This window comes from Notolepis coatsorum (genome assembly GCF_963971535.1).
Source record: "Notolepis coatsorum genome assembly, chromosome: 13".
NCBI lineage: Eukaryota > Metazoa > Chordata > Actinopteri > Aulopiformes > Paralepididae > Notolepis > Notolepis coatsorum.
The window spans coordinates 28,205,932-28,218,303 of record NC_140177.1 but is presented as its reverse complement, the minus strand read 5'-3'; the positions used below and the strand labels follow the sequence as shown (position 1 = coordinate 28,218,303).

General features: G+C 46.4%; 1 protein-coding gene across 1 annotated transcript in view; it reads left to right on the top strand.

Moving 5' to 3' along the window:
- The window catches only part of LOC311239042 (uridylate-specific endoribonuclease C-like), a 32,670-nt gene extending 22,381 nt beyond the window's left edge, over positions 1-10,289 (top strand). Inside the window, exons 3-7 of the mRNA XM_084327267.1 lie at positions 769-880; positions 1,036-1,157; positions 6,866-6,978; positions 8,115-8,268; positions 9,332-10,289. Coding sequence (XP_084183393.1) covers positions 769-880; positions 1,036-1,157; positions 6,866-6,978; positions 8,115-8,268; positions 9,332-9,592 — 762 coding nt within the window. The 3' untranslated portion in view covers positions 9,593-10,289. The remainder of the gene's footprint in view (positions 1-768; positions 881-1,035; positions 1,158-6,865; positions 6,979-8,114; positions 8,269-9,331) is intronic.
- Positions 10,290-12,372: the final 2,083 nt, after the last annotated feature.

The window sequence follows — 12,372 nt, the reverse complement described above, 5'->3', positions numbered from 1 at the left end:
AGAGGAAATGAGGATACAGGGGGAAGGGACGACCAGGTGAGGGGAGAGGAAATGAGGATACAGGGGGAAGGGACGACCAGGTGAGGGGAGAGGAAATGAGGATACAGGGGGAAGGGGCGACCAGGTGAGGGGAGAGGAAATGAGGATACAGGGGGGAGGGACGACCAGGTGAGGGAAGAGGAAATGAGGATACAGGGGGAAGGGACGACCAGGTGAGGGGAGAGGAAATGAGGATACAGGGGGAAGGGACGACCAGGTGAGGGGAGAGGAAATGAGGATACAGGGGGGAGGAGGAGGTGTGAACAAAAGGAACTTCCACACTGTTATCCATATCTGTACATTTGTGACTTTAGTTTTTGTCTACCCAAATGTTTACTGTTTACTGTGAGCGATATAATAGAAAAGAGAAAAAGAATAAAGTATTTCTATTCTATTCTATCCCTTACCTGCTCTTAGTTATGCTGCTGGCCAGTACAAATTACTACCATAGTGTCTTTATACCTGCATGTATCACTGTATATATTAATACTACAACTCTGTACAGACTATGTATTAGCACTATTACTCAGTAGTACTAATTTATATATCTTATACCCAGTTTTATCACCTGTACATTGTATGTTACTATTGCACTTTACTGTTACATTTGCACTCTGGTTGGATGACAAACTTCTTCTCGTTGTACTTGTGCTGTATGATGACAATACATTTGAATCTGATCTAATCTAAATTAACCTAATCTAACATGTGTATCATACGTGTCTTCAGGGGAAGGCAGGCTACGTGGCTCGCGGCAGCAACTACGCCAGAGACCGAGCCAGGGCTCCGCTGTTCACCTACGTCAACGAAGACAAACTCAAAAGCATTGAGACGTTCACCCGTAAGTTCTCCTCACCTCACCAGTCGCGCAAAGGCAGGCAGGCAGGCGGGCGGGCGACCAGCGCTTCACTTTCGCTCCCATGTTATGGGTAGTCTCTCCTGCGAGGCCCTGATGTCGCTACGACATTAAACAACGACTTTCTCTTCCCAATGCAGACTTCATCAGCCTGCTGGACAACTACGAGACGTCCACAGGCGTGTCTGAGACGGTCACGTACGAAGAAATGAAAGAGAACCACCTCTTCCTAGACGCTGTGCTGGAGACTGACGTCATGAAGGTATAATAATAATACATATGGGAGGGTGTGGAAATATCTCAACTTCTCCTTTCCGTGGACAAATCCTTTGGAGGATGGAACTAGAATCAGTATGACTTTGACGAATTAAGTTATATTTCGTTATAGCTTTGCGCTCTGCTCTATTGGAACTGTCCCTTTAATCATATGCTATCATGAAAACTTTCAACCACGCTCCTCACCTGCCTGGCCAGTGGCCACGCCCACATCCGCTCACACATAAGCTGGGCCATGGCCATACTACCAGCTCCTTCCCTACTTTCACCACTGTGAGGTCCGTGTATAGCACCTCTTCAAGTTCAGTGCTTAAAATAGTTAGTTTAGTTATAGGAACTGTGTTGGCATTGTCTTTTGTTTTTCCCTCTCTCATTAATTTACGGGAGAAAGAAAGGATAATGTCGTCACCACCGGAGAGTCTAGATGATTATTCTGACCTCCACCGGCGCTTCACATTCGGGCTTCCTCGGGGTGTAGTGGATCTTGCCTGCTCCACGTTTGTGGCAGGCAGGTGAGCCTCAGCAGCGCCCGGAGGAGAGTGCGCGTCGCTGGGCAATTCCCCCGCCAGCGTTGCTCTCCGGCTGTGCAGCTGGATACTATTGCCGCGAGAGGCAGTCGGCTGGCCGACGGTCTCTCTGGGTGGGTGGTGTCTTGCGACGCAGGCTCTCCGCCTCTGCAGAACAGCCGGTTCCAGGCGAGGATTCCTCCGTTACCTCTCCATCACGTCCGAGATACAGTAACTGGCTGTTAGCCTGTAGCTAACCATTAGCCGGTAGCTAAACCGTTGGCCTATGGCCGGCCGTTAGCCTGTAGCCTGGCCGTTAGCTTGTAGCTAGCCGGTAACGTCATATGGACAATTGGGATTGCATGGAGGGGACGGGGAGTTCTTGTTTGACGCCCCAAGAAGACAGAGGCTTTGTTTACCTGGGAGCCCCGATTACGAGTCTGGGTTCAAGTCCCACCTCTGAGGAAGGATGCCCACTGCCATCCGCACTGGACGTAGGCCCCCGCCTATCAAAAAGAAAGTGGGTTGGCCTCCCGGCGCGAGGGATGCGAGCTTGCATGTTTTTTATCCCCGAGCTTAAGGCGGCAGCGGCCTGCATAAACGGGGCTTCGCTGCCGACGCCACTGTATCTCTGGCAACGCCGTCCTGTGAGGGAGGCGGGCGTTGTCTGCCTTTTTTCTTTGGGCTAAAGAAGAGGCAGTCGGCTGTCTGGAGTGACCAGGCCTGCATCGCTATTCCCCACCTTACGTAGCTTTAGTAGTAGCCGGTAGCTAACGGTGGGCCGGTAAGAGCTAGCCATTAGCCGGTAGCTGGCCGTTGGTCGGTAGCTAACAGTGGGCCTGTAAGGGCTAGCCGTTAGCTTGATTGCTAACCATCAGCCTGGAGTTAGCCGTTAGCTTGTTGCTAACCGTTAGCGATAGCCGTGGGGAGGTAGCGGGCCCTGGACACTCTGATTCAGCATCATCTCTGGCAGAGGATGTCGTCAGCCTGCACCACGGCCGGCCGCAGGATGTGGGTGAAACGCTGGAGCAGGACTCCAGCCGTCGCCACTACTGGGCCCGCCAGCAAGAGGCCTCGTCAACGAGGTGGACCAGCCATTGTTGCGGCCAATCGTCCTGCACCCGGGGGTCAGGTAGGACACGTTACCACTTATGCCCCACTCTCCCTCCCCCCCAAAATGTTTTTGGTTGATAACACAAAGGGTCCCTCCTAGGGGGGAATGTTTTTTACTTCACTGTATTTTGGGGGATACGACATGTGCTATATAAACCCACAGCTACAAATGCTGGGGGCGCCTTCTTGCTTGGGAGTTTGTGCAGATTTCTCTGAAATATGCTTGGTTGCTGTTGTGTATAACTTGCAAGGCCTCAGGCCTGTGTTCTAGCACTTAGCCAGGGGCTTATGTCCTTTCTCTCTACCTAAGCCAGTGTTTTTTCTTACGTGGTAAGAGTGAACTTGACGGCTTCATTGTATGATGAGGGTTGTGTGTGTTTCATGAAATACGTTTTTAGGTTAAAACGTAGCATTTGAGTCCGCAACTGGTGTGCTATTGTTAGCTTACAGAGTTGTACATATGTAGCATGTGAACCAAGGACTTTTTGAGTCCCTCTCTTCAGTCTGTTATTTTTTCTTTGCTTAAGGGTAAACATAAAAAATAGCGGGTGGCAAGTTTTTTTGCACATAAGCCGTGGATAAAACCCGTTTTTTACACAAACGAGGTTGTGGTTGGCGTGCATGATGTAAAGCTTTTACTCTACAGGTAAGTATGTGCTTTCATGTAGCGTGCTATGCAACTGGTGTCACGCTCTGCTTTTTTTATGGCGTCGTATAGTTATATCCTTTACGAAACTGATTGGCCGAGAGGTTGTGCCTTTCTACCTATCAGTCTCCCTGACGAGGGTGTTCTCTCTCTCGTCACAGGGAGGGGGGGGCATTTCCCTGTCTCCCACACCAAATTAGGATAGGTGGGACACGGGATTCCCCCGGCCATTTGAAGACGTCACAGGCGCGTTTTCTTATTGGCCAAGAGACATGTCCGTGAGTTACAGGGCCTGTGCTACAGACCGCTGTCATTGTAAAGGATAGGTGATGCAATGCAGTCGAGACTATTGGTTCTTCTGCTCTGCTCCCTACCAGTAGTGTATATTGGGCCGTTTTGAGTTTTCAGAGCCTCCTCAGAGGAGCCTTCTCCTCGGAGAGTCTTAGTCTACTTAGTCAAATTGTTACATGAACCTTTTTCAATTGTTTTACTCACGTTGAGGTCTCTCTGGAAAAACCGCTGTCTTCCCCTCTTACATAAAGAGCAGAATTGACGCGGTTGTTATTCCCAGGCTCATCGTATAAGAGCCCGTGTCTGTGTCTCTAGTACCGGCTTCCTGCTGCTCGTCCCAGACAGCGAGGGGAAACATTGTGGGGCTCTTTCTTGTTAGAAATTCGCTGTCACTGTTCTCGGGTTCTTTACGAGCATACATGCTGTTTCATAAATCAGCGTTTGGTTTTACGAGACTGATCAGCGATGGCCCAGGGTGTTTTTCAATGATTGAATCCGCTTTTTGGGACCGGCACGCCTTGGTTGCCCAACATCATAGAAACTGCGTTTTTTATGCTGTCAGCTGGGAAGGAGATTTTTGTCTCCGAGCGCCAGTGCAAGGTTAGACTCGAGGACTCGTGTACATCTCCGGGGGGAGATGACGGAGTAGATCAAACATTGGCAGGGGGGTTTCATGCCTGTTAGGTGGGCCACCGGGAGCGGTGAGTTTGTGTACTGACCGTCTTGGTGGCGCCCTCTGTGATGTTTTGGATTGACACGCGTACCTACCCCCCTCTTAGGACTGGGGGCGGCGGCGGCATGACAAGGGCACAGGACTTGTCCTGGTCATGCCGGACCGGATCAGTTTAACCCGTTGTCCGCCGGGGCGCAGACAAGTTCTGGTACCCCGAAGGACCCTGATGCCTGGGTGGAAAATGCCTGGGTGGGCCGGATGTCACAGGGGTTTATGTCATGAATGTGTGTGTCATATAGATGCCACTACGAGTTGCCCTTAACAGTGGTGTGCATTGGTCCATACTATGTTGGGTGGGTTGGTCCTTCTCCATTCATTTCACCCCTCCCTCCCTGCTAAACCGGGGATGGGAGGGGGCTGTCGGGGAGGCTGCTTCTGTCAACTCCTCTATGCATCCCTGTGTAGGTCCCGGTCCTCCAGGCCCAGGTCGGGCCTTGCCCTCGTTGACCTGTTGGCCTGGGTTAACCCTTTTTAAACCTGAAACGCCTTGAACTGCATTGTATAGCCTGTGTATACTCGCAGTTATGTTTCCGGGTCTCCCCGGTGTGTTGGTAGCAGAGTCGATTCTCTGGTTGAGCCCGGGTCTGACCCCGGCTGCCCGAGAGTATGCCCCCGCATGTTTCGTGACATCTGCCAATTGTGTCAAACTCTTTCTCTGAACCTCGACCCTGTGGGATTAATAAATTGGCAGGGTCAGGGTTCGTGGTGGAATCTGTTCGCTGGCGGAGTTGGCTAACTCCGACTCTGCGAGGTTCGTGGCCCCATGAGATTTTGACATGGTGCACGGCATACCGAACACCCTTTCCGCCGGGATACTGTTCTTATAGTAAGCCCCTTAGGCGCCTGTCTAGTCCGCAGTGCTCCGGGCGCAGGCCGAGTTCTGCTCTTAAGACCTGTCGACCTGGATTGAGCGATCAACCTCCTTGGAGGGTTGTCTCCCCGGTGCGCCAGCTGGCCCCACGACATTGTGGGGGGGAAGCCTCCTTGGAGCGCTACGGAGCGGCGTGCCAGGGGGAGAAGGGCCTTCACCTATTTTAGGCCCTGTCCGATACGCTGGCGATGTGGGGGGTGGTGTCACCAGTGACCGTCTGGTGGGGTCTCGATGCCGCGGCCTCGTTGACCTCGCCAGGCCCCTTTTTCAGGGGGTCCTGGCCCCCGGGATGTGGCCTGGGGCCTCTTCCGCGCCCCGCTGCTACGGCCTTGCCATGGGGTTGGGGCTTTTTGACCCTGACCCTGTGGTGTTGGGGGCTGTGACGTTTTTTTTTGGCTTCACGTCCGTTCCCTGGTGGCGTGCGGGATGCGCGTCCGAGTAGTCGCCGGCCCTTCTATACGAAGGTAAGTCCCACGGTCTGCTCACCCTGTACGTTTGAGGTACTGTTCCCTCTTCGCACAGTTCGGGTCCGGTCTCCCTCCCGCCCCTCACTAGGGGGGGGGGCGGCGGGTTCCGGATCCTCCCCGGTATTCTGATGGTTGTAGGGTACCTCAGCGGGTACATCTGTCGGGCTTTCCGCTCTGCTCCACTCTTGTGTTCCAATAGAGCAGAGCGCAAAGCTATAACGAAATATAACGAAGGTTATCCTATAACCCTAGTTATATAAGTATAGCGAGCACTCTGCTCTGACTCACTGAGGACCCCATGTGTCTTCCGTTTCGGTGGTGAAAGACTGGGGAAGGAGCTGGTAGTATGGCCATGGCCCCGCTTATGTGTGAGCGGATGTGGGCGTGGCCAGGCAGGTGAGGGGCGTGCATGTGGTTGAAAGTTTTCATGATAGCATATGATTAAAGGGACAGTTCCAATAGAGCAGAGCGCTCGCTATACTCTTATAACTAGGGTTATAGGATAACCTTCGTTTTTAGTATTGGTCATAATCCTTATTTGTTGACTAGACTACAGTGTAGACAGTTTTACTGGAATTCTGTTGCTAGGGAACAGTTTGGACCCAAGTGTATTTCCTGTCAGTTATTGCATTAGCAAACATTGCAACAGGAGATAAACGTGTCATTTTTAGAATGTAATTGTTGTCACTTTGAAACCGTCTTTATACCACATAGTTGCCAAAGAAGAGAGGTCTTACATGTAATGTTTATGTAGTTCTCTTTCTTCCAGCATGGCTGCCTGTAACCATTGGTAACCGCTTTCAAAAGGAAATACCTCATTTCTATACAGTGGAAGAGTTAGTAAAACACTGGAAAAGCATGATATTACTATGTGATTTGTTTACAAGATCCAGTAATAAGACCAAATATATATTATGTTTTTTCTATTTTACACATATCACATAGCAACTGTTGTCTCTTCCATTGCCATATACAAAACAATGGATGCTATGTTACAGGCATCCATGCTGGAAGACCCTGTTTATTTTGTATTGATTTATTTATGAATATCTTATTTTGTTTCATAGTGTGCTCACAAGTATCTGGTCAGCAAGAGGCAGTCTCCGTCAGACCAGCTGCAGTTCAAAAAGCAGTTGCATGACATCTGGTTCCGCCTGTACCACAGGGACAGGAGTGGTGGGTGAGTGTCTCCAGTAACGTCCTCTTGAATCGACAAATCCATTATTCATAAAGTCCTGCACATAAAAATTTGTAGATATGGTGTACATAAAAACCTTGGAAATAATTTTTCGTGCTAAGAGTAAAAGCCTACCAGTTTGTATTCAATGTCTCTTTAAACCAAGAGAAGGAAAGTATAATTTAAGAGGGTTATGTATTCTTAAAACATGTAAAAAAGTAAGAACTAATATAAAAGCTAGATGTGTTTAAATTTTTGGAGTTAAACTATGGAATAGCCTTAGTGACGGGTTGAAGTTGTGTACTTCTCAGGGGAGATTTAAAAAAAAAATCAGGAGTACAGTTTTGAGTAAAACATCAAATCTTGCAGCATATTTTAAGTTATTTTTTTTAAATATTAAAATATATTTAGTTTTTAAGAATTGTAAAGGATAGGCAAAAATAAGCATGTGCTTCAGCCTATTCCTTTTTTCAGTCATTGAGTTTGGATTTTGGGTGTGAGCTTACTTTGAATATGTGCATTTGTGTTTTTTTTTCTTTTTGTAAGTCCACACAAGTGTGTTTTTGATTTGTTGTAAACAAAGACCGAAAATAAACTATTCGTTCATTCATTATAGCTGAGCTCACTTATTTTTACCTGTTCAGTCCAATTTCATCCATCAGTTTGGTATCGCTGTTATGTCATCCTATAGCTTCAAGTGAATTCAGACAATAATTTAAAAGGAACACACGAACATTATGGGAAATGTGCATACCGTCTTCTCCAGAGTCAGACAAAAAGATAGATGCCAATTTCCTCTCTGTGCATTCAGTAGAAAGCGATGTGGCTGCAAGCTAGCCTAGTTTAGCACAAATTATAAGCAGAAGCGGATCGGCTAGCCTAGCTTAAAACTCCAGGAGAGGTGTTTTTAGCCAACAGCTAGGCTAGCTGATCCGTATCCACTTTTTACTGAACGCATGGAGAGGAAATCGGTATCTTCTCGTCCGACTCTGGAGAAGACGGTACGCACATTTCTCATAATAGTTGTCGTGTTCCTTTTAAATTATTCTCTGAATTCACTTACATACAGTGTCATATAATTGCCTAGTCATGCATGAATAATTCCATATTGTACCTTTTTTTGTACATCCCTTTTGTAGGGAGGATTCCTGTGGATTTGAACATGTGTTTGTTGGAGAGACCAAGTATGGCCGGGAGGTCATTGGGCTTCACAACTGGGTTCAGTTCTACCTGCAAGAGAAGCACGACCACATTGACTATAAAGGCTACAAAGCGAGGGGCAACAAAAATACAGTAAGAAAAAAGCAAGATTACATTTTTTCTTTTTAAATAAATAAATAATGGATGTTCAGTTTGGAGTTAGTTGTTGATCATTTCAAACCTTTATTTCAACTCACTGAGGTTGCCCTCATTTACAGTGACCACAAGCTTACAAGACAAGTTTATCAGCAATTTCATACATATATATATGCAAGATAAAATAAGAATAAACTATAGAAATCAGCTAAGACAGGTCGGGTAGTGCAGCGGACTAAGCGTCTGTCTACCACCGCAGAGACAGTGGGATCGAATCCAACTGCCAGCGGTGCCTCCAGCTTGGTCGGTCGTCATACTGACACAATTGGCAGTGTCAGCGGGTGGAGAGCCGGTGGGGTGGGTCCTGGTCGTTGTAAACAGCGACTCCTACAGGTCGGTCAGGGCGCCTGCACAGCGAGGGAGGGAACTCGGGGAGGTAGTGTGAGCCTCCCACGCGTTACACTTCCCCAGTGAGAGTCCTCGCTGTCGGGTGAAAAGAGGCTGCTGGCTGTCTCCACATGTATCGGAAGACGCATGTGATGGACTTCAGGGCTCCCTAGACCGGCAAGTGGGGGGCAAATGCGAGCGACGACCAGGAAGGGGAGGGGGGAATTGGCATAACGACTAAATTGGGATGGGAGAAAAATAGGAGGAGAAAAAGTAGATTTTTCTTATTTTTTTTTTAAATCAGCTAAGACCGTTTACATGTCGACACAGTGGTCGGAGATCATACTTTTAAATGCAGCAAAAGAAGGAAGAACCTTCAGCTTCAGAGTCAGTCGGAGGGCATTCCAGGTGTTGGAAGCATCAAAGGAAAAAGCATTTTCTTTCTTGTTCAGAGAAAACTGGAGGAACCCTGAGAACCAACCAGTCGTTTGAACATGTATAATAGGTTCCAAGATTCCATTCCAACAGTGTTGTGATGTAAGAGGGAAGTTTACCAATAAGGACTTTAAAAATAAACAAATACCAATGATAGTTATGCCTTTCGACCATAAAAGACCATCCAACCTTTTCATAAAGGTTTTTCATTTGTGGTTTTTATTGTATTCTCTCCCAGCCTGATGAGGACGACCACATCTTGAACCTGCAGTTCAGCTGGAAGGGGCTGGTGAAGCCGGTGGGCGGGTCCTTCATCGGCGTGAGCCCCGAGTTCGAGGTGGCCATCTTCACCATCGTCTTCCTCATGTCCACCGGGAAGATGAGCGCAGAGGTGGTGAAGGTGGATGAGTACGTGCTGGAGCTGGTCGTCTATCGCCACGGTTACTCCATCGGCACCTCATACCCTAAGCTGCTCAGCAGCAACAACAGTGACCTGTAATGTGGATCATGACCCCCGGAAACAGCAATATCTATCTGCATAGGATGGATCAAATGCAAAGATCCTACAATTCTTAAGATAAGATAAGATATTCCTTTATTGATCCCCTTGGGGACATTTGGGTGTCATAGCAGCATGTGGGAGGGTACAGGTATGGGCAGGGTAATAGTAGAAGACATAAATATATAGGCAATACAATTTAATCTGAATATAGAAATGAGAAAAATAAACAGTGTAAACAAAGGTGTAGATGAGGGTCTGTATGCCTTATCGGGTATATTATATGTTACAATAAATATAGGCAATAAAGAATTTTGAATCTGAATATCTACTATGAGTAAGAGTAAAAGTAAACAATATACAAGGTACCCTGACTGGCATGATATACGACATACGTTGTAGTAATTTGGATCAAACTCTTTTTTTTGCCTATGCTACTTATCCAGATTGAGGCTTTAAAGGCCTGTGATCCAAAATTATAACTAATGCACCACAGAAATTAAGTATAGCAGTGGAGACATTCATTCTCCTTCTGATAGTATCCCAGACAGGTACATATGAGGTTTTAATTGTACTTGTATTTTGTGGTTGTAAAACGTTTGTTTACATTGGTAGTGTTTGTAAACATTGGAGTAATATAGACCTATATTCTGCTTTATGGTCCAAGAAAGTTCAATAAAAGCTTATTTTCCAACTCTTCATTTCTACATCAAACCTTTTGTGAATGTGAATATAACGTTACCCCAAATGTACCTTTTTATGGTAAAAGAAAATCATGACATGATTGTTTCTTGATCATTATTACCATATTTTGTATGCTTATTGCATGGAAGAAATGTTTAATTGTGTTTGTAAATGAGTGCAATACACTAACAAGACCACCCACGGCCACAGCAATAAACATTAAAAATGTAAAAAATACGACATTTAAAAACAAATGAGGCAGGTAATCGTGAGTATATAATTCCAATATAGAGTGTATTCTGTCTGTTGTTTTAAATGTTTTGTAAAAATGCACATCTCGTTTAATTATGCTCAACTCTGTTCCTGTCAAATGTCAGACCAATTGAATAAGTGGAACCATATAAACCCAGCTGGCTTCAGAAACTAAACAGGAGATATAGGGGCCTATTTAGAATGTTTATGTTAGGTTATAAGAGGTCTATAGGGCATCAATAGCATATTGGAAGGTATATTTATTTCAATTAAATAATGAACTTTCCATCCAAATGAGTTAAGTAATTCTAACTGAAAACAAAAAGCAGCATGTATGTTGTGAAGGGCCAGATTAAACCGAATATATATATTTATTATATATATATATTTAATTGTATTTGTATATTCTCTAATATTCCCTGATATCCCTTGTATATTCCTTGTACAATATGCATTGAATATCCATTCTAGCCTACTGAACATCCCATAATAGTCTCCATTCTACTATTGGTCGAGACCTTGGTGCCAGGCTGCCATACCCCCCAGACCCAGTTCAAACGTACCGCTCAACATGTACGAACAAGTCCTAGTTCCGCGTAGGAATCTGGCTACCGCACCACTAATGGGACTATTTGTTCATAGTGCGTATATATACTGCGCTACTAAAGTAGGACTTCCTTTTCAGTCCAGTTTCTTACCCTCCAATAGAGTCACAGACGTAAAGCCTCCCCGCGACGCCACGTGTGGGAGTAAGGCCAAGTTCGGCCTACCATCGGTATTGAGACATCGTGTATATTAATATTTGAATAGTCATATTTGGCACTATATCGTCGAGTTGGACGTAGTCTATTAAGCTAATAATAGTCTGTTGATATATAGTGCTTCGTGCGGTGAGAATACTACCGTAGTCAGCACCCCATCGTTTCGGGCAGAAAACTGGCTGCTTATCCAGGATGATCGACCCCATGTGAGATTGCACCCGAGGAGCCCCAGAGCCGACGAGCGAGTGGACCTGTATACCGGATTATTCTACCGACGACAGCCCGCCTTCCTAGGCACGGATTATGCTTTGTATTATGTATACGTTGATTATTCCATGGATAAAGACCCCCGACACTGCCGTGTGTTGGAACCCCCCCCCCTGGAGAGGACGCAAGGTGAGGAGACGCTCTGCAAGACGAGGTCGCTTCACGTCTCTCCTCCGTGGACCGGAGGACGCCGGCCCACAAAGAGTCCATCTGCTTTCATCTGCGGTCCAAGGATCGCCGGCGCATTGAACGGCACTACAGTGGGTTCACCTGGGATACCCTTGGCCGGATGAGGCAGCCGGACTCTACCCCCCCCCCCCCTTCCTACTCCTGTCGGCTTACAAGCGACCGGATTAACCCCCCCTAGTGTATCCAGTCTATAATCATTAAAGTATCATTGCTGTTATTCCTTAACTATTCCAGGTCGTATATGTACCACCTGCGCCTTCAGAGATTGGACATTCTCTATTGATATACCGACGAATACTCTTGCCATAAAAGTGCATACTAATTCCCATTCATAAATGTGATTGATTTGATTAAGTGCTTGCTCTACACACCATCGCTGTGTAGAAATAAAGACCTATTTCTAATTCGTACATTTGTGTTGGATCCGTTTCATCTACGTGACAGTGTTCATCATAATATATTTATGCCGAGTACTGGGTGGCCGAATATTAAGTACAAAGGTAGTGGTAGTAAGTATCATATCTAGTAATACAGTCAGGGAATTGTACCCCTCAGTTACAATGTATGTAATAAAATAAAATAAAACTGAGATAAATAGACTAATAATGCAATTAGAGATCATAGAAT